At 45.8% G+C, this 25,158-nt stretch overlaps 1 protein-coding gene across 1 annotated transcript in view; it reads left to right on the forward strand.

Moving 5' to 3' along the window:
* The window catches only part of TFRC (transferrin receptor), a 120,006-nt gene that overhangs the window by 77,888 nt on the left and 16,960 nt on the right, over window positions 1-25,158 (forward strand). Inside the window, exons 15-17 of the mRNA XM_078668125.1 lie at window positions 3,756-3,832; window positions 8,594-8,678; window positions 16,533-16,757. Coding sequence (XP_078524251.1) covers window positions 3,756-3,832; window positions 8,594-8,678; window positions 16,533-16,757 — 387 coding nt within the window. The remainder of the gene's footprint in view (window positions 1-3,755; window positions 3,833-8,593; window positions 8,679-16,532; window positions 16,758-25,158) is intronic.

Here is a 25,158-nt window from a genome sequence, read left to right on the forward strand (position 1 = left end):
GCAGGGAGGCACCCACTCGCCACAGCTGTCTCATCTGGCTCAGAGCATGTGGAAGTGGGCCATTCAGAGGAACATTTTCCTCATGGCAGAACACCTCCCAGGAAAGGACAATCAGATGGCGGATCTGCTCAGCAGGTACAGCCATCAAATGCACGAGTGGGAGTTACACCCATCTGTCCTCCACCCGTACTTCCAGCAGTGGGGTCATCCGGAGATAGACCTGTTTGCCACAAAAGAGAACGCAAAATGCCAACACTTTGCCGCCAGGTTCCCTCACCCACAGTCGCAGGGGAATGCGATATGGATGAACTGGTCAGGCAAATTTGCGTACGCTTTTCCGCCAGCCCCTCTAATACCGCTGGTCGCAAGAAAGCTAAGGCAGCACGAGATGACTCTCATCCTAGTTGCTCCAACGTGGGCGCGCCAGGCCTGGTACACCACGTTCCTCGAACTCTCAGTGGTGCCGCATCAAAGACTGCGCCTCACGCCCAGTCTTTTGACGCAGAACCATGGAGAAATTCAGCATCCAGATCCACAACAGCTCAACCTGGCGATCTGGCTCCTGAAGTCCTAGAGTTTGGATACCTTAACCTACCTCCGGAATGCATGAACATCATCAAGGAGGCGAGGAAACCAACTACTAGAGCATGCTATGCTGCAAAGTGGAAGCGTTTTGTCATTTACTGTACAGCCAATGACATCAACCCGCTAGATGCATCTATCCCCAACATCATCTGCTATCTGTTGCATCTTTACAAGTGCAATCTAGCGTACACTTCCATTCGGATACATCTATCCGCCATAGCGGCTTATCTCCAGAACAGGCAGCACCTCTCTGTCTTCAGAGTGCCCGCCATTAAAGCCTTCCTTGAAGGTCTGAAACGAGTCATTCCCCCAAGAACACTGCCAGCTCCGGTGTGGAACCTCAATGTCGTTCTCACCAGACTGATGGGACCACCATTTGAGCCACTGCACTCGTGTGAACTCCAGTTCCTTACGTGGAAAGTAGCTTTCCTTGTAGCTATTACGTCTCTGAGGCGTGTCAGTGAGCTGCAGGCGCTCACAATCCAAGAGCCATTCATTCAAATTCATCCAAATAGGGTAGTGCTACGCACTAACCCCAAATTCCTTCCGAAGGTGGTGTCACAGTTTCATCTAAACCAAACTATTGACTTACCAGCATTCTTTCAAAACCCGCAAACGGTGGCGGAAAGAATGCTCCATACCTTAGATGTACGGAGGGCGTTGATGTACTACATAGACAGAACGCAACCCTTTAGAAAAACAAAACAACTCTTTGTTGCCTTCGCACCACAACACAAAGGCAACCCGATTTCCAAGGCAGGGATAGCCAGATGGATTGTTAAGTGCATCCAGATATGTTATCAAAAAGCCAAGCGCACTTTAACAATACCCCCCAGAGCGCACTCCACACGCAAACTGGGGGCATCCATGGCTTTCCTAGGGAACATTCCTTTAGAGGATATTTGCAGAGCAGCCACGTGGGTTACACCACATACCTTTACAAAACACTACTGTGTTGATGTGCATTCCAAGCAGCAAGCTGCTGTAGGACAGGCTGTTCTGAAGACACTTTTTCAGGTTTCTGCAGCTGGCACGGGCAACCGCCGCTGATGGAGGGACTGCTATGTATTCTATGCTAAGATATGAATTTAGCAGCCCACATGCCTCGAACTGAATATGCTACTTACCAGTATGCATCTGTTCTTGGCATGTAGGGCTGCTAACATTCATATCGCCCGCCCTCCTCCCCGGTGCCTGTCGCAGCTGCAGATATACTATTGTATTTATTCATTAGCATGGACATCCTTTACACTTTTCACTCCATCTTCTGCCACAATGGCGAAAAACAATCTGGGGATGGAGCCGATGCCCATGCGCACTGTAGTCCAGGGGAGGAGCCACCTATCTCAGGATACTTCGAAGACTCTTCCAGGACAACAATGTGCGATCATCCGAGCCCAACACTAGGCGGCGATCTAATGCTAAGATATGAATGTTAGCAGCCCTACATGCCAAGAACAGATGCATACTGGTAAGTAGCATATTCATTTAGTCGCAAGGCCTTCAATCATGCTCATCAACATACAATCTTGTAACCTTTGGGAATAAGTGCGTACATTCTTGCAGGGGAAATGGCATGTCAAAAATACATGAATCTAAGTGAGGTTGCTACCCTTCTAGCAGCGAAGGACCGAATAAGAATGGTTCTCGCAGCTGCAGAGTAGTAACCGCAGTGGTAGTTCTTGGACATTCTACACCAGTTTGAATGTACGCACTAAAGACTGACTTACAGCCAAGATCGGCTATTCAAGGACAGGGGCCAGATCGTGCACACGCGTGTTCCATTGCGGAGCTTGGCAGCTTGTCCCCTCAACTCTTCAAATATGGGCATTTAACGCTGCAAAAAGGTTGTATGAATATCTTGAGGCCAAAGGGGTCTTACCACTAGAACGTCGTATTCACCAAATGAAACTGTTCTGCTTGGCGTCTACGAAGTACATTTTTACCAAATGCTAAAAAGAAGCTGTTCTTCGTGATTTAGCAACACCAGGGTGTAGTTTTCTTCTAAGATTACTCATTGCAATGTTAGCAGCTTACAAAAAAACCTTTCTGAAACCCTTTTCCATGTTCTGGTTGTCAATGTTGTTCTGGAAGGGATTAAGAAAGTTCACTTTCCCTTCTGGAGATCTACTACCTGGGAGTTGAATGTGTGTTCCCAATTACTGTGCCCCGCCCTTTGTGGGCCTACTCTTAAGGCATCTTTTTGGCATATGTCCAAAAAGATACTTTTTCTGCTAGCGATCTTTCTTTTATTTTTTTTTAACCTACACTTAGAATTAGTGATATCTAGGGCCTCTGTTGTATGTACCTTTTCACTGTATTTCGTAGAGGCAAAGTGGTTTTGAGCACCCACTCCAGCGGGTTTTCCCCCCCAAAGTTGTGCCTTATATTCTTATAATTCAAACGGTTTCCATTCCCATCTTTCAGAATCCTTTCATTCCAGCTGAAAAGGTTTTGCACTCCCTTGACTTTGAATAAAGGGTTCTAATGTTTACCTTGATAAAGCTAAAGGTGTCTGACAATATGGCCATCTGTTAGTTATGTATAATACTATACAAACTGGTTTGGCTGCTTCTACACAGTGTTTCTCATTGAATTGTTTCCCGGATTTTACTGTGGTACGTCAGTGCTATCGTGACTTTACCCAGTAGGGCCACAGCTAATTTTGCAAAGCTAGGGCAGCTACTGTGCCTTTATTACAAAAAGATTTGTTTACATGTATTTGTACAGCGGCCACTGGAAGGTCTGTACATACATTCACAAGGTACTAGTGTCTTGACACAGATTCCAGGGCATTACCCAGGTATGGCCTTGCTCTTGTGTAATCGATTTGGCTAGTGCACTTTTTTGCTGGCTGGAGTTTCGATCGTTCACAATGATAGGATGTAAATCTTTAGTGTTAAGTTCAGTTTCATAGACTGTAAACTGCTGAGTCAACATGGTTCCAGATGGTTCCCAGTCTCACTGAGAATCATGCCAGCTTGTGGATCAATGATGGCCGGAGAGCCACAGTTACCGCTAAGAAACTAGTTTCATTCAACGGCACACTGGAAAACAAAACTATCTACATTGGTACTGTGACTGTAGGACATCCTTCATATCACACTGGCATCATTATTAGCTTCACCTTACAGGGTTTTGTAGTAATGACCTGTCCTTTGTTTATACAGGTGAATGACCCACTGAATCAAGACCGGTCTATCTATACCATGGTCGGAGGCTCCATTTCTGACTGGGTGACGTCCATGTAAGTGTCTGTTCTAATGCTGTGTCATTTATTCAAGGAATGTCAAAGCAGTTTTATAGTGCTTGGATTTTGTGCGAATCGTATGTCCAGTAAATTACGGGCAAATGAAGTTGATGTTGTGGCTACAGAGCAGCCAAATAAACAATGTTACGTTGCCACGTTTTAGCTATCTTAATAGGGCCTTTGTAAAGTTAAATAGCAGTAAATACCGCTGTTGGTCATGTTCTTTGAAATAGTTTACTTTAACCTCCCTTGGTTACTTTCAGAGTTTTGTGCTCCTATTTATATATAGTGATGGGACGTTTATTCTTGTAACATCCCAACCCACTTGCCATGACTCCGTGGAAATCAAATGTGTGTTGCATTGCCGTCCTCCCACATGCACAAACATGGCTGGGTATTTCATTGGTGCTGGTACATTGCAGAGATGTCTCTTTAACCCACTCTGAATGCACTTGCTCACATAGATTTCCTCATCTGACTGCAGTGCCCTGCAGTCTGTTTCTGGGTAGCCTGTCCCTTTCTGGTGTGGAAGGAAGGCTTTTATTTTATTACATGAATAAAGTTAACAGAGCTCTCAAGTTGTTCCATGTCACTTATGACTCCTTCAGGTGATCCTGACTTACGTAATGAGTGTTAAAGGCAACTCGTAATGTGCTGTTGGCTGAAAAGACAGGATTTGCGGATGGTATGAGGTGCCATCCAACTGCATGGAAGCCATATGAAAAGTGAAATAAAATGTAGTCCTTTATCGTAGCATCTTCATATATAGTCGTGATTGTTGGGCTACCACTTTCTGCGGTTTAAGGAAAACTTAAAATTCAATATAAGTCTTTAGAATGATGTGCTCAGGGTGCCGTTGTCTATATGAGGTGCAGCACCTTTCCGAGTCCTATCTGAGGCTAGATGTTTTCTGAAATGTAAACTGATGTATGCTGGAGAGATCTTTTTAAACTACATTTGAAATGTTATGCAGCTTAACTTGAGTATGTTTGAGGGAAAGGTCTAGCCTGATAGGCTTACATTGGATAGCAGTGAAAATAAATGGATGTCCCCTTAAGGCTCCAGCAGCTTCAACTACCCATAATGCACTATAGCATTTGCCTCCCTCAATCACATTTTTTTTCTGGCTCCTGAGCGAAAGATCCCAGGACATCTGTAGGTTTTTTTAGAAATCCGATTTTCACACATGGTTTTAACTTAACATCAAGTGCGAGAACCTGTTTTTCTAATGATTTTAACCTGTTTTCTGTCAGTATGCCTTTATTTGTAAAGTGCTGTTCCTATGTTAGAAAGTCTGCCTCACAACCTCCAAATCGTGGTGTTTGATAGTTTTGGCTAGGAATCACATTTCTTAGTTGACTATGATGACAAAGGGCATTGAAAGATGGAGAAGGCGTCCAGCTCAGGGGCAGGAGAATAAAGAGTGCTAAGAAGTTGGTACCATGCTTCCAACACTCCGCCTGCTCCTCAGAAGACTCCCCGAGAGGTGTATATATGAGAGGAGGACCAGGATAAAGAATATCCACAATATCCGCATCGTTCTCACCGTCTCTCGTCCAACATCAGATTTCAACAAGAAACTCTGATTGATTGGTCATTCCTAAAACATTATCAGTCCAGGCTCTATGGACCGAAGTAGAAACCTTGTATCGCGTGCATTACCTGGATTTTACCAGTAGTCTACCTAGCACTCTTCTTTACTTTGCTGTAAACAGACCTCTTGATTCAGATAATCTGATAGAGATTTATAGCTGCAGATTCCTTACCTAAGAACATTCCCCAGGCGACAGGCTGGTTGTGGAAGTTTTTGAGAAGTGCCCCTGCATGCTGGTAGGTGGCGACATTGAATTCCACTACTGCGCCGTTGTCCTTGTTGGCGCCATCCGCTGCACTGACATCAGTTCTTTCCTTTCCATGCCAAAAGAGAGCGGATCTGTGAACAGCTGCCTTTAGTCACTTTTTGACTGGTTGTTTGTTACAGCTTTTTGTCTAACTTTTTTGAGAAATTTTTCTCCTGCTGTTACAAGACAAACAAAACAAATTCTACTGGTTTCAAACCATGTGGTGTCTGGTACAAGCAGTGGTCTGTGACAAGCCTACGGTTGGTTTGTGTGTGGTGCTTGGAGAGGCACCACGACTCCAAGACCTGCGAGGACTGCTGTGCCAAGCACTCCGGAGTCCACGAGGACATCCCTGTGACACTGAAGTACCCAGTTCAGTTTACGGAGCTACATTTGGATTTGGTGTTCTCGTTCAAAACAGTCTGGTATGTCCACTGCAAGAAGAAATCAAAGAAGTTGAAAAGATGTTCGGCTTTGCCACGCTTGTGTAAGTCACTGGGGCAGGAGCACTCACATTCCAGACCATGTGCTTCAGCAGAGCTGGAGAGCTGGTCCACTCCACGCTTCCCTGACTTCCCTAGAGCCCGTACGACCCTGCTCAGTTGAAAGAATTTTGATGCCATGCACCTCCTACTTGGGCAGCCTGCCCCTCTAGGGGGCCTTTGGGCCCCAACGGCTCAGGAGGGGCCCTCACTGGCGGGTACGCCTTCTGAGCCAGTTGGGACCCATTGATCCAGAGCGGAGCCGCCTGCAACAGACCTTCCGAGGCACCCACTCTAGTACCACCTCTCCATGGCGGCATTGTCCTCAAAGTCATTATGACTCTGACCTGGAGCCTGATAGGTGTTGTCAGACGCTGGTTCTGACGCCGATTGGGACCAAGCCCTCCAGGTAGAAGCCAGTGCCTTTCATTCGACAGGCTTAAAGAGGGAGCCTAAAGGGGGGGCATCGAGGACACTTATGGATACCAGCATCCCCCTACATAAGACCGAGGACAACTGGTATGATGAACTGGCAGATGCCAGCGGCGGATGGGAGGGGGGGGGGGGCTAGGTTTAGACACCTCACTAGTTCTTCTGGAAAGTTACGACTTGGCCATGGTATTGCTGATACATGGTATTACTGATTGAGTACCAGCTTACCCTCTCATACTTGTTTGTTCCCCTGGGCTAGCAAGCTGGCCTCCCCTTCAACTGCCACTACCAAGTCCTCCACCTTAGCCGGAGTCTTGGACGTTATCACCATGGCTCTTGAATAAGTGGTTTTTTTTTTCAACTAGCTATTCCTTCAGATAGTAGAGCGAGAAAGCCACGCACAAGCAAGGGCAGAATCTATTAACCACCACAAAAGTCTTAATTTTGGCTGCATAAGCATGTTACAGACTCCTGGTCTTTAGAAATATATCCCTAGTCATCTAACTGATTCTAGAATATTTTATCCCAGTATAAACTTGCTTTCTCCAGCATTTGCCACTAAAGATTCTAACTAGTGTACATTTCTCCTCTCATCCCTCTTCACCCCTGTGACTAACTGTGAGATCTAAGCCATTGTTTTCTCATTCTCTTGTCTGGACCTTCTCTCGTTCTCCAGCATTGGATATTTTATAGAATGGTCCCAGTTTTCAGACTGTAAATCCTCCGTGCTCCATGTTAATGCAGCTGTATTTCCAGACCGTGAAATAATGTTGGAAAATAACTTGGCCAACATGCATCACTTTCATTTCAGTGTGGGTACTAAACTCTGGCCAATGTGTACGAGCAACCATGAGCTCCATCTTCACACAGAGGCTCAGCTGCTCTGTTTGTACCACAATCCAGTTTGAGAGTGAGAGTGGCAGGTAAATGACTCTGCATTGGATCTTTCATAGTCAAATGTTTGAAAAATGACTACATAAAAGAACAATGAATGGCAGTCTTGCTTACCATCTGATGGGCGTAAAAGACTATTCTTCCCCTCATGTAGACAGGAGAGACCCAAAAAAGCACAAGTCCCCATCCTGATTCTTATTGTGGCAGAAATAGTGCTGCAAAGTGTAAGCCTGGGCACTCAAGTAATGGTCTTCTAAGGAGCTACCTTTGCTGATCCAAAACATTTTCGTGAGTGTTTTACTGTAAACGAATAGCCCTATTTAAACAGGCCAAGGGAACCTTTTTGCCTACACAGCCCTGCTGGCTACATTGGCTTATACGGTCATTTGGGCATCAGTCTTTGCAGCATTGAGCCTTGCTTCAGCAGTGCCAAATGCGAAGCACCTTATTGTGCCTGGCTGTTGCAGCCTTGCTTTGAGATCACCCTAGACTGTGCCACTTCAGATGACCTTGTTAAATGTGTTCTTGCTGTTTAAACATTGATCCCAAGCTTTTCAACTGGTCAAGCTTCAAGCATGTGGGCCGGTGGAATAAACCAATGCCGGGGCATTGTAGTTACAGGTATTTAACTTTGTCTTCAGTAAGAGGCCTTCCCCCAGATTCATAATTAGCTTGGCTACCTTATTTCTCTTTATATGGGAAATTAATTTGAAATTTCTACCTGAGGGCTGGTGTCTGACCCAAAAGAGCCCAAATTTCTTGGAGGGTTTGCTGAGGCTGTTTCTTTCAAACTATTGAATTCTGGGAAGAGGTGGAAGAAAATGTTAGACGTTTTTGAATAAATGGTGGTGGGGAGCCATTTTAAGGTTATGAAACGGAGGAGGAGCGTTTGATGGAGAACCACTTTTACATGTAAGTATCCTGTCTCGCGTTTTCAGAAGCAGTTTGTCCCATTCATTTAGTTCCCTGCTCTCCGTTTGCTAAGTATAACGTTTTATGTTCCCCCTGTGCTCTTTGTATTGCACTGCACTTGTTTGTTATTGTTGCATTTTCAGTGTTGTGATTCAATTTTCTTTGACAGTCATATCAACCACTTATTTTCCCAACAGCGCTTCACCGCTCACGATGGACAATGCGGCATATCCATTTCTTGCTTCCTCTGGAATCCCAGCTGTTTCCTTCAGCTTTCAAAAGGTAGTTATTGACTGTCTACGTTCTTTCAGACTCTTGTGCCTGCTCTGAATTTACTCTGGTGCTTTGTCTACACAATGCTAAATCCATAGGTTTCACTTCTCACATCAACCAGTTTAATATTCTTGCAAACTCCCCAGTACCCATCTATTTCTGAAGCCGAATATAAAGGCTGTGCTCCACAGAAATGTATTTGGTGCCTGCCACTGTCGGGTATGATTTACACCATTCACAAGTGTAGGTCAGTAACACATGAAGCATGACTCTGTGGGAATCATTCAAGGGAAGGCAGTGAGAGGGATTTGAACACATAGTAAGAGAAGAGCTTTTGGTGAGGTACGTAACCAGGTGATGGCACTGTCATGTAAGCCTAAAGATTAGTTCTTTAAAGGAGAAGAAACTGTATACTTCTCTAAAAGACAAGTGAACACTAGGTCTGAGCCACCTACGCCACCTCAAGTGTGGCATTCCTTCAAAAAACTATCTGCAGTTCCACCTGCTGGACAAACCGTCATGAGAGACTCACCGTCACGAGACCATCGTTGTCGACTAAGAAATCCACTGCGTGTTCGGCGTCGCTGACCCAGTACCCACTCTCTCTGCCTTCAGTTGCTCCTCGACAACCTTCTCGTTGACGACCCGATCTGCCTAACTCATTGATTCTCAAAGTCACCGTAGCTCCGTCGACTACGGCACTTCCGCCAATGTCTTCAACTTTGACCACTTTAATGTCCCGTCCGACCTTCTCCATTGTTTTGCCGTCGTTAATCACATCCCTGTCAAAGAAAGACATTTGACCCCAGAGCACACCTCCCGCAGTAAGATGTCCCCACTGCTTCCATCCCAGCTGTTAGAGGAGGAAGACTGAGGATTCAGGTCCTTTTTGGTATACTCCTAGCCCTTTCAGAAATCTAAGTCCAGTGCCAAGACGAGGAAAATGATGATAAATATGAGGGTCAAGGTTATTACAACCCTCTGAAGCAGTATCAGGAGGAAATGGTATGCCTGCCTTACTCACTTGTTACAGATTCACAATTTATGCTTCCTGATTGTAGCAAGCTTTATCCTCGAACGCCTGCTACCACAATACCAGTCTCTCCACCAGCAAAGCCTCTACTATTACCTCCATCTACTCTGCAACAAACACCTCTAGTATTGCCTATTTCAGTCCGCCATACACCACAACCTACTCTTTGCAACCCTGCAACTTCCGATAACTACAGGGAAGATGGTGAGCTCTGTGAACCGCCACCAAGAATGGGATGATTATCTCATACCCACACCAGAGTCTTTCTCCAGTTTCAGTGGATTCCCCACCCGAAGACATTGTGGGTTTCCACAACATGCTTGAATGAGCAGCAAAGCGGTTTGGTTTCTATGCCCACTGCGCAGACTGCTTTCCTTATGATGTTAAAAAACCTTTTCGGAAGATCATAAGTTTGATGCCCATTGTAGGCTACATCTGGGAAGAGGGCGTAAAAGTCATGATGACTCCAGCCACCTTAATTGCAGTCCTTCCCTACGTGGATCAAAAAATACAAAGCTCCAGAAGACGCTCCTGCTTGCTTGACTGGTCACCCAATGCCTGATTCTGTTATCTTGCAGACACAGCGCGGATCAAAAAACCCATCCGCACCAAACACAGCGCCTCCGGACAATGAAGGTAGAGGTCTTGACAACAAAGGAAAAAGATTTTAATCCGTGTCTGCGCTTAGTTACAGCAGCAAATTCACATGCTGTTCTGGGTTATGATCGCCAAATGTGATTCTATTCCTGTTTCTTTAAGGTCTGTAAAAAGTTCAAACAATGGCAGCCAATCTTAGACATGAAGAATTTCAACACCTATCTAAAAAAACAGTCCTCGCCCATGGTGAACTTTACAAGTCCTTCTTTTACTCTTAAATCAAAATTAAATGTCTTCCTTAAGATTCATATTTCCACATCCCCGTCCACCCATCCTACAGTAAGTTCCTACGATTTACAATAGCCAGGAGCCATTGCATGTTCAGAGTCTTTCCTTTTGTCCTAAAATTTTCCCCTCTGATGTTTACGAAGTGCTTGGCTCCGGTAGCATTTTTCCTAAGAAAAGACACCAAGTGTCCCTTGTATTTGGGCAATTGGTTAGTCAAGGCGCCTTCCATTTACGCAGCATGGGCATCAATGGCGGTCTGTTCAACATGCTAGGTCTCACCCTGAATCCAGAAAAGTCAGTCTTTCAGCCTTCAAAAACAATCCCATTCCTGTGGCCAGCGCTAGTCACAGTGCTCAACAAAACATAGCCTTCTCTGGGGAGACTATTAAAACGAATGCCCTTAGCAGAACTGATACAAAAAGTCTTTCAATTCACCTTTACAAATCCCTATTGAGAAGTCATTGTGCATCCCCCTGGTGCCATTCTGCCGTCAAAGGATGCATCCCCTCCAGGAGGAACAAGACAAGCAGTGCCTCTGGGCAGCGTGATCGTTCAACTACCTACCTGCCATCACTCTAGTTATGGTCCATGCCCCATCATGGTGGACGCATTGAAAAGTCTGTCAGTCAGTCTCTCCTTCCTAGCCATACCTTCACCGCTTGTCATAACTACGGACTCCTCCCTCGAAGGATGGGGAGAAGATGTTCTGGACTTGCAAGTCAATGCCAGGTCGTAAAAGCCTCAATTCTGTCATATCAAGTTGGAAATCAAGGCAGTCCATCTTGCATTATAGGCTTGCCTATCTAGAATAAGGAACTCAGCTGTACCAATCCAGACGGACAATACAACCACGATGCACTAAATCGGCAAGCAAGGCGGAAAAAGATCACGCCGCCTCTCTCGAGGCGCAGTGCACCTGGGAGTGGGATATCCACACCGGTGTGTCCCTCTTAGCAGACCATGTCCCCGGAAACCTTAACACAATAGCAGACACACTAAGCGGACTAAGGTCCTCTTGTCACGAATAGGAACAGGATAAGCAAACTGTCAACAGCATCTTACTCAAGTGGGGCAAGCCAAGTCCCAACCTCTTTGCGACTCCCCAGAGCAAATGCTGGTTCTGGTCAAGTTGGCATCATCATGGGGGTGGGGAAAGCATTTTCAGTGGCATGGTCCAGAATCTTTGCCTATGCCTTTCCTCCCATTCCTCTTCTCCCAAGAATCCTTATGAAGATGAAGCCCGTAACTGTGCATAATGATCCTCCAAGCCCCTTCCTGGCAATGCCAACACTGGTTTATAGAGTTCAATCTTCTCTTGGAGAAACCTCACATTGATTTGAAACGGATAGCATCTCTTAACTATGTCCTAGAGCAAAGTGTTGCGCCTGGATCTCAAATCCCTTCCTTTATTGGCCTGCGTCCTGAGCACAATGAGTGTGCCCGTCTGAACAAATCTCCGACTGTACAGATACTATCTAGAGCCAGATTGAAGAGTACTAACAAGACCTATAGCTTAAGTGGAAGCGTTTTTGCATTTGGTTCCAGCAAGCTAACGTACATCCGCTCTCCTTCACCTCAAAACACTCTACCTGATCTACTGTTCATGCCAATGTCTGGATTAGCGCACACATCCATCATGGTCTACTTGTAACATGTCTCCTGCTATAGGAGATAGTCTACCGTGCCTTCCTTATGGTCCACTAGCATTAAGCAATTCCTCAAAGGGCTGTTAAGAGTGTTTCCACCTGGTGAGACCACCTCCACCTCCACTGCTCTGGCAGCTCAATGTTGTCCTCTTACAGCTTATAAAACACCTGTTCGAATCCATTCTCAGAGCTGATCTGAAGTTAATTTCTTGGAAAGTGGCTCGACTCGCAGCTTTAACGTCTGCCAGGCGAGTGAGCAAAATTCACTCGCCCCATTCAGGAACCTTTCCTAGAACGTTTAGAACTATTGTCGTTCTCTCCAATGGGATACTTATCCAAAGTCCTAACCTCTGAAAAGTCCTTCTCACATGCGGGGACCCCAGAGCACATATAAAATATATTATGTTTGTTTGAACACTTAAAAGTACGAAGTTTTGTTATCAAAACATATACACGCAGCCTACCAAAAATAGGCTAAAATTGCATTGAATTACTCATTTAAAATAACCCTATAAATCTAGCATTTCTATAACCTAGACCATTCATACCTTAAATTTTAAAATACAGCCTTTATTTGAAAGGGACAAGGCAAGTGAATAGAAGGCTTTGTAAGCCAATAGGCTGGATTGAAAACCATAACCGCTTAAACTACCACTGTGCCTTTAAGACCTCCCTAATCCCATCATGCCCCACAGGTGACAATTAGGCCAGTTATTTTTCTTTTCTGGCTCCTTCTGTGAGGATCCTGAAGTACTGAGCTCTTTTATTTTGACTTTTTTCAGTCAAAAAGTGGCTATCCAGAGACTTTTTTTGTCAGTTTAGTGCTTTATGTCCTTTGAACCTTTTTTCGGACTAGATTTAACATCACAAAATGCTCTTTTTTTTTTTATCAATAAATGCCCTTGCTGTGTGCACAAAGATGGCAAAATCAAATCCACACTTAGCATAGTGTTTGCCATCCTCTCAAAATCCTGAGTTATGCTACTAATGTCAACAGCTGTCTAGAAGAACTTTAAGTGATAGAAAAGATTAGTCTCCATGCCTTGTAGCAAAGAGGAAAGATACCACCTTCAAGTGGTCTCAGCGAATCTCAAATCCCCCTCAAAAAGCTCTCCTCTCGAGGTAGATCTCTGCCCAAGGGAAGAATGGGGAAAAACGAAAACCACATTTGACGTAGAGAGGTAGGAGATGGATATTGCGGTAAATACTGGTGTGTTTCCCATCGGCATTAACATCCTCATCTGAGCATTGGCCCAAACATACATTGAAGTCTAAGCACCCGACTGTCAGGGGAAATTGTCGTCTAGGTTGTCATTGGCAGTCCCGTCAACCAGGAGAGAACCTAAATTTAGGCCACCTGCATTTCCGTAAGGGCGTGAAAGGGACCTCGCGCAGTAATCTCGGTTTCCTCATCATATCAGATTGACGTTGAAACAGTCAGCTAAAGGTTCAACGTAGATCCCATCATCCCCACAGCACACGCCTGCTCAACGGCAACACCACCATTCGACGTCTTAGCCGTCACGCCACTGGTCAATGTCGACACAGGTGCAGCACACCTGGCTCGCTGTCAAGGCAACGTGGAGACCCTCTTCGATGTCAAAGTGCAACTTCTCTGTGTGGTCTTGAGGACCTAAATCAACGTCTGCACCCAGGCGGTCGACGTTGCGGGGTAGATCTTAGTCTCCTGGCAACGACAGTGCAAGTTTCATCAGGGGGATCTTCAGCTCCTCAAACGGGACACACCGATAAACCGCTCACCACGGAGGCTTCATAGTGTAAAGGAATGGAAAATGCCACATTGCAGTCCAGGTTGGGATATTCCCAAACCTACTCTCCTAGAGTATCAGCGGGCACACCTTCATCAGATCTACCCCCAAGTCCATCAGGGAGACTGGTTGTTCGCCATCGACCTCAAGGATCCCTACTTCCACATCTCGCTTATCAGAACACAGGAAGTATCCAAGCACTACCAGTACAAGATTTTGCCCTTCAGGTAACGAGGAGAATGACACCTGTCGTCTACCTCTATTCAGAAGACTGGCTCATCAAAAGTCCCTCATCTTCTCGCCCAGCAGCATCTCCAAACCTGCATCCAAGTGCAGCAATGGTTGGGATTACAAATCAACTTTAGGAAATCCACCCTCAACCCTACGCTGGCAATTCACTACTTAAGAACTGTACGGGACACCGAAAAGGCACAAGTGTTTACTGCGGAGGAGCGGTCATCCTCCATAAACAATAAGTGCAGGTTTCTCCTCCACAGTCCTTCTCTGTCGGCCAGACAATTGGCTTCTCTACTGCGATCCATGGCGTCCTGCATCCACATTGTTCCCAATGCCAGGTTTTTCATGTGGCCTCTTCAGCAAGCATTGGAAGACCAGTGGTCGCAATTTTCGGGCCTTTGAGAAAAGACAGTGATCCTCTCCCAGATGGTGAAAGACTCGGTTGGTGGATGAAGCATCCTCATTCAGTGGGGGACACCTCTGGTAAACCCTTATCTGCCTTTTATAGCAACCCCTTATCCGCGTTTTCTGGCTCATCTTGAACATTGAACCCTCTCCTTTACGTCGTAGTGCACCAAGAGGGAGATGGTAAAGTCCAAAAAGGTGTTCTATGAGTACTCCTCATGGGGGACCTCATTACTCCATACCTCTTAGGCTGCAGCCTAGTAGGCTTTATAGTACTTATTTTCGCTCACCTTTCCTTTTAAAAAGGTTTGATAGTTTTCTTGTCCATTCACTAAGTGTTGTGGACTTATCTGTATTTATGGGTTTTTTTTTATATAAAAAAGAAATGAATTTTGACCTATATACCATTTTATAACCTGACAGAAGTAATCTCTTATAAAATTGGCTTATAAAAAAGTCTGTGCGATTGGTGGGATACGTCCGTCTGGCTTCAAGCCCCAAGTGAAGCCAAAGACGAGAATCTTTGGGGTTGGCTGGTTTGACCGTCAAACCCCAGTTCTGAGAGACTAGGGCCAATGCACTCAAATGCCCCTGAAGCACAGACTAGTCTTCAAAAGATGAATCGGGCCTTGAACCCATGCCCAAAAGGGTTGGCCTCTGCAGCTATCCCTCAACACTGTCCACCTTTCAATATCAACGCCTCTCCTGTTTTCACCCTGACCCACTGCTCACTGACCTAGATACTGGGAATCCCTATTCCCCACAGGACCCTTCTGATCCCTTCAGACCAGGGGAGGGAGAGAGCTCCAACCCTGTACCACGAGGATCCAGATCTCGACCCCCTACACCACCAATGTCTTGTTGCCAGTCAATACCAACACCCGCTTTGGCTTAATACAACAGGGGGCCCAACACCAACTTGATATGCACGAAGTTCAGGCAGCCTACTATACAAGACCCTCTCCAAAACAGAGCGCACATTACACTATCTCCCCATGTTAGAGAGCATTCTTCTATCAGCCACAGATCATTTTAAAGAGCCCATTAAAGCTGAGCACTTTTGAATAAAGTGATTTTTTTTAAGAAAAAGCGCTTTTTTCTTTTTTTCTTTTTTTTCTTTTTTTTTTTGTTATTATTTTTTTTTATAAGAAATGCCCGATAGCCTTTAGAGGCTTTTTCTGGTAAATTGTTTAGTTTTCTTAAGAAAAAAAACCTTTTACAAACCTTTTAGAAATTAAGAGGTGATGTAACTGCAGCCTTTAGATGCAGGTAAACTGACCATGCTCCTCCAAGGAAGCACACTGTACCGTTATCCCATCCTGACATGTAGATGAAGTTTCTCATTTCTATAACCTGGACTGGGGGCTTGTCTCTAAAAAAAAAAAAAAAAAAAATCCAAACCTAAGTATTTAACTCAAGCTCTTTTAAGGCTTAGTTTTCCTTTTGCCACCCTGGAACTTCCTAGTTCGACTCTTTAACTGAGTCAATACGGACTTTGGAAACTCCAAGCATATGAACGGTTATAATCAAGCCAAACGTCCATGAGGGCTCTGTTTCTCATCTAGAGGGTAAGTTGTGTGCATTTGATGAAATGAAAAGGTTCCCAAGTTGCAAGAGCCTGTTTGCACAAATACAGACAGATTGTATGGAATCACTGTTGGGTCTGAGGCCCCCTACCCCCATTATTCCATAGCAAGCTGCCATTCATTGGGTTATTTGGACTCCCAGCCTTATAACTCCTTGGCTCCTCTGGTGACTTCTAGGTACAGAAACCATGGAATATACTGCACGGCTATCAGGTTGCATCAATGCTGTGATATTAACCTGTTCATGAAGCATTTCTAATTGTATCAGAGCACCCAATTGTGACCCTGTGTTTGCTTTGCAGACTAACAAACTATGCAGCATTTTAAACACCAACAAGGACACTTTGGAAAACCTGCAGCGATGCATTCTGAACCTGGAAAGCTTGTGCCGGGCAGCCGCAGAGGTAGCGGGCCAGATGATCGTCCGCCTCACCCATGACCATGAGCTGCCACTGGACTATGAGCGCTACACTGATGAAATCCTAAGCTTTGTGAAGGATCTTCGGCAATACAGGCAAGATCTGACTGTAAGTTCCTGAGCACCACTAACCTCGTATAGAGCTATCTTAAGGTGCACAATATGCTAATGAATGCCAATGTGGAAGAACCTTTCACAGCATTTTATTTCTCAGATATTTATTGCAAAGCAGTACACTTCATTTCATATCTAAGACTATTTAAAATCTTTATTCAGTCATTTGATGTTTTGCAGGTTGCTTTGAATAAATATTGATACTTTGCTCTCCTAGTTCGCTTGTGCTTTTTAGATTGAATATCTTTTAATCCAAGCAATGTCTTGAACATCTTAGTTTTTCATTATTTCAGTGCCACCTTCAGTATACCATAAGGCCTTTATCCCCAAATCAGCCTCAGTTATAACAAGTACAGAAGTAAGTTACTTACTGCAGGAAGTTGGCTCTTTATGTGATTTATCAATAATCTGATGTACCTTGTTGAGTTCAGAGGCTCCCTTACTAGTGGACAGGGCTGGCTATGCAATCCCAAAGTGCTCTGTTCAGGGGTAGTGTGGTCGAGCAGCCTTAGGCTTAACACACAGGAGTGTAAGACATTTGCAAATACACACAATGATTAATAGATGACACGACCAGACGCACACCAATTTATAAAAATAGCAAGCATCTTCATATGTTTAGGCATCAAAGAAAAAACTTTCAAAATAAGTACATTTTTAAATAGGAATTCTTTTCACTTTAAAAAGTGGACACTCAGTGACATTTCTGAGTTCTGCAATGTTATCCTATGGAAGAAAGAACAAGTTCTGCAAACCGGTATAGTACATTCCCCACTGGCATTTTCTGTTAACACTGCTACCCTTTGGCTTTCCCAGCACCCCTTGGATGTTTACCAAGGTGATGGCAGTGGTTGCAGATCCGGAGTGCCAGTCTTCCACGTATCTCGACAACTGGCTGTTGAAGGCAGGCTTGCCCCGGGCTGTCGTCTCAGACCTCCTGCATTTGCTGAGGTTCCCCATCAACGTGCCTAAGTCACACATTCCTCCCTCTCAAACAATCCCTTTCATCGGAGCTGCTCTGGACAAAGTGCATTTTCGGGCCTATCCTCTCGAGTGGCGACAGACAAGGATACCGATGTTCCATCCTCTATCCTGGATTTCAGAGAGAATGAGGCTTCTGGGCCTCATGGCCTCCTGGATCCTGCAAGTGACACATCCCAGATGACATATGCGGACTCTGCTGTCAGACCTGGAGTTCCAGTGGGCGCAGCATCGAGGTATTCTCTGACATGGTCCAGATCTTGAAGGGAACTGTACCAAACATGCGGTGGTGGCAGACAGACCGTGATTGATTCAGAGGCAGACCCCTTTCCCCTACCCAAACCAGATCACACAGTAGTGACAGATGCCTCACTCCTGGAATGGGGCGGCCATCATGGGAGAGGTGGTGACCAGAGGACTGAGGTCCCGGCGGAATCCCGACTCCACGCCACCCTGCTGGCGCTCAGAGTGATTCCATTTTTGTGGGGTCGTGGACCCTTTGTCAATAGGCCCTGCATCTCTGGACATGGCTGGGACAGAAGGGCACATCCCTGGTGGTTCAACATCAGGTAGATTCTCTGAAAGCCAGGGCTGACAAACTCACCCATTCCTGTCAACTCTACGCCTTCTTACATGAAGATTGAGTGGTGGCAGTTGATATCATTCGACTTCCCTCCAGAAAGTTTGTAATGTTTTGACAGCCAATCGTCCCTCCACCTAGACAGTGTACGCCTGCCTGTGGAACTGATTTGTAAAATATTGTATAGAAAGGTTCATTGATCATTCTTCTGCTTCTTTCTCAAGTTTTGCTTTTTATTTTGACCCTTGCTCAGCAGGGCTCTGCTCTGGGCCTTCTAAAAGGGCTCCTTTCCGCCTTCTTATGTCTGACAGACCAACCTTCATTATTTAAATCCCTCATTGTAAATAGAGTTGTCAAATGTCTTGTACACATGTTCCCACCTTCCCATTTCATTATGTTTCAGTGGGACCTTAATGTGGTTCTCACCTTCCTAATGTGTGCTGCATTCGAACCGCTGCCCCCTCCAGCTGCTTACCATCAAGTCAGCTGCCTTAGTTACTATAGCATCTGCCAAGAGAGTGAGTGAATAGCAGGCATTGTCATCTAAGCCTAGTTATCGGACAGTATCTCCAGACAAGTTAGTGCTTCGCACTAGGCCCCCTTTCCTCCCAAAAGTGGTGACCCCTTTCCATGTAGGACAATCTGTCGTCTTGCCCACTTTCTACACTCCTTCGCATCCCTCTAAGGAAGGGAAACGACTCCACTGTCTGGACCCAAATAGAGCATTGTCGTTCTACCTTGACCACACTAAAGAGTTCCAGGTGGGTGAACAACTCTTGCCCCAGTATTGGAACTTACATAGATTCCCATGCTTTGTATCATTCCCCGTCGTCGGAATGGGAGCCTCGGTAAATAAAAAATACCATAGTAGTAAGCACAAAGTGAAAAAATAGGCCTAGGCCTCATCTCATTTTGTAGCTTATCCACCTCCTTTTTGTAAAAGAGACCAAATTCTAGCAGTAGCCAATCTGAGTAGCCTCACCCCATAGAACCTTCCTGAGAGAGCCTCAGAGCCTCATATTTTCGTAGCCGTTGTGAACAGCAACATCATTGGATAATAAGGCTGAGCTTTCCCAGGGGAGGAGGGTGGGCGCATGGGAATCTATGAAAGTTACCAATACTGAGGAACCAAAGTTACAGGTGAGTAACTTGTTTTCTTGCCCCAGTATTGGAACTTTAATAGATTCCCATGCTTTGTATCAGAATAGCTAGCAGTAAAGCGAAAAGCATATTTTGTAATATATGTATCTGTAAATGTCATACGTAATCCTGATAAGAAAACAGACCACATTTGCGTCACAAAGCAGAACAATAAGTAACACAAAATATGCAATATAGGAAGGCGGGACAGTAAGGAAATCTCACCGACTTATTGGAAAAGGTTCCTCAAGACCGCCTGGCCCACTACCGCATCCTTTCACAGAAGAATCCAAGCAGTAGTGGCGAGTGAAGGTGTGGACACTGCTCCATGTCGCCGCTCTACATATGTCCTTGATCGGGACACCTGAGAAGAGAGCCAGCGATGAAGCCATTGATCTCTTAGAATGAGCACGAACTGCTCGCTGAAGAGGTTTCCCCGCTTCTCGATGGCAAAACTGGATTGCACTGGATATCCAGCGGGAAATGCAGGATTTAGAAATTGGACAACCCTTACGTGGAGCACTGTATGAAACAAAAAGCTGGGAAGATTTCCTGAACAGTCTTGTGCGCTCCAAGTAGAACTTGAGACATCTGTGAATGTCCAAAGAATGCAAAGCCCCCTCTGCTGGCATGGAGGGCCGCGGGAAGAAGGACTTTAAGATCACCGGCTCATTCAGATGAAATTCTGAAGGGACTTTAGGAATAAATTTAGGATTTGTTCGTAGGATGAGAACATCATTTTTAAATTGTAGAAAAGGTTCCTCAATTGTGAAAGCCTGGAGCTCACTAATCCTTCTAGCCGATGTCTGGGCCAAGAGAAGAGCCAGTTTCCATGAAACAAACTTCATGTCCGCCCTATGAATAGGCTCAAATGGGGCCTTCATTAGATGTGACAGTACCAAGTTAAGATGCCAGGCTGGCGGTGGAGGCCGGACTGGTGGAAAAACCCTGAACAAACCTTTCAGGAATTGTTTAATGATCCTTGCAGACCAAAGGGAAGGACCTGATGATGATCGTCTAAATCTAGACATGGCCGCTAGATGTAATTTTATAGAAGAATGAGCCAATCCAGATTTTGCAAGAGAGAGGATGTAAGGCAAGAGTTGGTGTGGTGCAGAAGTATATGGATGTAGACCTTGTCTCTGACACCAAAGGCAGAATTTCTTCCACTTTGCCCGATAGGTCTTATTCGTACTAGGCGCTCGGGCCCGAGCCAAAATGTCTTTGCATTCTCCTGAAAGATTTAAACCCTGGACCTCTCTGAACTCAGGAGCCACGCTGTCAATTGAAGTGACTTCAGGTCTGGATGCAGAACCTGCCAGTGAGCCATTGTTAACAGTGATGGAACAGGACGCAGGAGAATCGGTGGATCTTGGGAGAGAAGAAGAAGCTCTGTGTACCAAAACTGCCTGGGCCATGCTGGTGCAATCAGAATCATTCTGCACGGCTCCGCCTTGAGCTTGCGGATCAGTCCCGGGATTAGCGGAATAGGAGGAAAGGCGTAAACAAATGCGCCATACCAGGCAATCGAAAGCGCATTCCCAAGGATCCCTGATGGTGAATCCTGCTTGCTTAGGACTGGCATTCGGCGTTCTGAGGAGTCGCAAACAGATCGATGGTTGGGGTCCCCCAACGATGAAACAGTTCGTTCAGAATGGTCTGATCTAGTTCCCATTCGTGGCTGATATTCCTTTGGTGACTCAAAGCGTCTGCTGTGGCATCGAGTGTGCCCGCCAGATGTTCCGCTGATAGAGTGATATTGTGTTGGATCACCCAATTCCAAAGCCTCTGTGCTTCCTTCGACAGGGTGCAAGATCTCGTTCCGCCCTGCTTGTTTATGTAGTGCATGGCCGTGGTGTTGTCTGTACGAACCAGCACGGCACAGTTGCGGATCCTCGGAAGGAAAGCCTGTAAGGCTAGACGAATGTAGAGAAAATTTCTTCCCTTGGTAAACCGTTCACAAAAAAAGGGGGGGTACCCCAGACTAAATATCTGAGCCCACCCAATCAAGGAATCACTGCGTTACTTTACTGACTAATACACTTCAGCAACTGTAGTAAAATTCATTGTTAATTATAAAAAATATATTTGTACAAATACAATCAATTAAAAACAATACGTGCCAGATCAATTTCTTTAAAATTTCACAAAATGAAACATCCACTCTGTGATACACATCAATTCAAAATATAATCAATTGGCATTTGACATTTAGTAAAACTTAGAAATAAGAAAAAGGGGAAGGAGAGACCTACAAAAGACAGTCAGCTTGTCAATAGATTTTGCACGTTCCTGGAGTTTCACATGAACACAATCCTGAGAAACTATAATTGTTTATCTACAGGCTAGGTCTTTACGCGTTTCGATGGTTTTATTGTTCTATTACCATCTTTATCAAGACTATAATGATACGTCTCTCCTATTTTATGGCACTGGTTGGTTGCCCGGGGTTTATGATCTCCTTTTACATGTTACAGGGTTTCATGGGTTTTCGGATTGGATGGTCGGTTTTTCTTCCTGATCATTAGATCTTCTTTCTTGTTCTGATTTTGATGAAGCTGGGACGTTATGTCTCTCACACTTTCTTTGTTTAAAAACGAACCTTCAATTTTGGTGTGGGCAGTATTCTGTCCTCTTCTTCCATTTTCTGTTTAAAATCAGTCAGAATATTCTCATTTTCCTTTTGTGTTGCGGCAAGTATCCCTATTTATAGCGGTGTTAGGGCCTCTATTTTCATAAGGGGCGGGTACCGTTTGTATTTCCGTGAGCCGGACCCTCGTGTCCCACGCCCCTCGTCTGCCTCAGCTTCTCGGCGAGTCAGGAACAAAACGTCTTTCGCCAGGCTAGACGAATGGCCATAAGTTCCAGCAGATTGATGTGGAACTTGACTTGGACTGAGCGTCAATGACCACTGACTGAGTTCTTGGAGGACCGCTCCCCACCCCTCCAAGGAAGCATCTGTTGTCAATACCATGGGAGATGGTGGAAGTTGGAATGGTAAACCTACTGAAAGATTGTCTTTTAGCAACCACCAGCTGCCTGCCTTTCGCATTGCCGGAGTAATGACTATCTTGTCATTGAAGGAGCCTGTCACCTGACACCATTGTTTGTCCAACTGTTCCTGCAGTGGACGCATCCGCAGCCTGCAGTGTTGTATTAATGGTATGCAGGATGAGATCGATCCGAGAAGCGATTTGTATTGGCGAACTGAAACTTCCGTGTCTGTAGGAGGCGAGCTGAGAGAATCAGTTTGGACTTGCGCTCTTCCGAAGGAAAAGCCAGGCAGCACTCCGTGTCTAGGATTGCACCCAAAAACCTCGCTGTCTTGGAGGGGCGCAAAATCGATTTTTCCTTGTTGACCCGAAGGCCCAGCTGTTCGAACAGTTGACTGCAGCTCGTGACCGCCCTGGACGCGTCCTGGAACGAAGGAGCCTTTACCAGCCAATCGTCCAGATATGGGAAGACTTCGAAAGACTGCCTCCTGAGAAAAGCTGCTACAGGAACCAGTACCTTTGTAAAGATCTGCGGCGGGGACCGGAGACCAAAAGGCAGTACTCTGAACTGAAAATGGCTCTTGCCTACTGTAAATCGAAGATATTGCCTGTGAGCTGGATGAATGGGCACATGGAAGTAAGCATCCTCCAAATCTAGGGTTGCCATGTAGTCCCCTGGATTGAGAAGGCGTAGGATGTCCTGAAGAGTGACCATCCTGAAGGACAACTTGATGAGATAAGTGTTGAGCTGCCGTAGATCTAAAATCAGACGCCACTTCTCCTTTGTTTTACGAACCAGGAAGAACCTGGAATAGAACCCTTTCCCCTTTTGGGAGAGAGGTACAGGCTCCATTGCCCCCTTGGTGAAGAGTTGGTCGGCCTCGAGACGAAGGAGCCTTAGATGTTTGGGTGCAATGGCGTCTGGAGTTCTCGTTGGAGGAAGATCTTGGAACTCCAACGTGTGTCCTTCCTTGATGATGATCAGGACCCACTGGTCTGTTATGACCTTCCAGTTGTTGAGGCAATGGGCAATCCTGCCCCCCACTAGTGGTAAACGAGGGTACAGGCACAGTAGAAAGAGCCACCTGGCTGCTATTGTCTCTTGGTATTATCTCTCCTCTGCTGCCCCTGACGTTCTCTCGGCGGCTGACGAGAGAAAGACCCTCTGTGAATATTGGGGTTTGTATGACTGGCCAGGTTGGGAGTTGGAAGAGTAGCGGTGCTGATTCCCGCCTCTGTAAGAGGAGAAACCTCTTCCTCTCACCCCCCTAAAGGGCACATTGCGATATTGTAAGGTTCCCAAGGACTTGGCCGTATCCGTATCTTTCTTTATGCCTTGTAGGGCGTCATCCACGTGTTTACCAAATAACATCTCTCCATCATAGGGTAGATCCAGAATTTTATTCTGTACTTCCTGTCGAAACCACGTGGCTCGCAACCAGCCCTAGCGTCTTAAAAAACTGCCGAGCCGGCTAGCGCTCGGAAAGCCGTAGTTGCTATATCCATAGCGCAGTCGATTACCTCAGAAGAGGCACGCTCTCCTTCCATCAAGATCTTTTTGACATCGTCCTTAGATCCATCCTGAAGTTCTTCCACAAACTGGGAGAGGTCCCACCACATCTGGCGATCATATCTCCCCAGAATCGCCAAAGCATTAGCCGCCCTAACGAGGAGACTGGCCATTGCGGAGAATCTTTTTCCAACATTGTCCAGACGCCTCCCCTCTTTATCAGGTGGCGTCGTTAGCGGTGTGGACGGATTCTTAGATTTGCTCTGTGCGGCCTGGGAGATAACAGAGTCCGGTTTTGGTTGACCTAGAAGACATGCCGGGCTGCCCTCGGGCGCCTTATATTTTTTCTCCAGTCTGGGAAGTACTGGGAGGACCGTGGCTGGATTTTGCATAGCTTTTAAGCCTTCTGACCAAACATGTTCAATGATGGGAATTGAACGAACTGACTTCCGGAATGGTTCTTTGAAGTCATACAAAAAACATTCAGATTGAACTGAGGTAACCGGAAGACCAAATCTCTTGGATGCTCGTTCCATTAAGTTGTGAAAACCTCCGATATCTGCTGGAGGAGAGATTGCGGTATCGGGTCCTGTGACGTCTGGATCTTGAAGGCTATCCTGGTTCCAGGCCACATTCTGATCTTGGTCAGGGTCCCCTTGCTGATTCACATCTGATGAGGCAGTATCATCCCGAACTGCAACCACCTCTTGTGGACGTTCCACGGGCGCTGGATCTTCTCCTCATGAAGGCAAAGAGGTGTCTGCCATTGATTGAGATAACTGAGGTGGAGGCGAAGGAGGACGTACTTGTTGAACCTCCTGTTGGGCAGGAAAGCGGCTCCGATAGTCCGGCAACATTAATTGTAGATCCGAGATGAGAGAGGATGCATCGCTACCATGTCCTGCTGGGACTGACGTGGAGGTTTCTGTGAATGAACCTGCATGCGAGGCCTCTCCTGTTGGTCATAATAGTCTTGTGAAGAATAATGCTGTTGCTCCATGTCACCTTCTTCAGAACTGACCACCTGTAATTTGACGTGTAAGTCAGATGGGCTATAAGCCGGCCCATAAGCACTATCAGTCTCGTCTTCAGAGTCCACACGGGACCCTGGGTACGTTCTGTGTGTCATGGAAAGTTTGAGGTGATCTGTGCAGTGGGGACTGAGATATAGGGGTGCTAAATAAGGGTGCAT

This window comes from Lissotriton helveticus, chromosome 11 (assembly GCF_964261635.1).
Source record: "Lissotriton helveticus chromosome 11, aLisHel1.1, whole genome shotgun sequence".
NCBI lineage: Eukaryota > Metazoa > Chordata > Amphibia > Caudata > Salamandridae > Lissotriton > Lissotriton helveticus.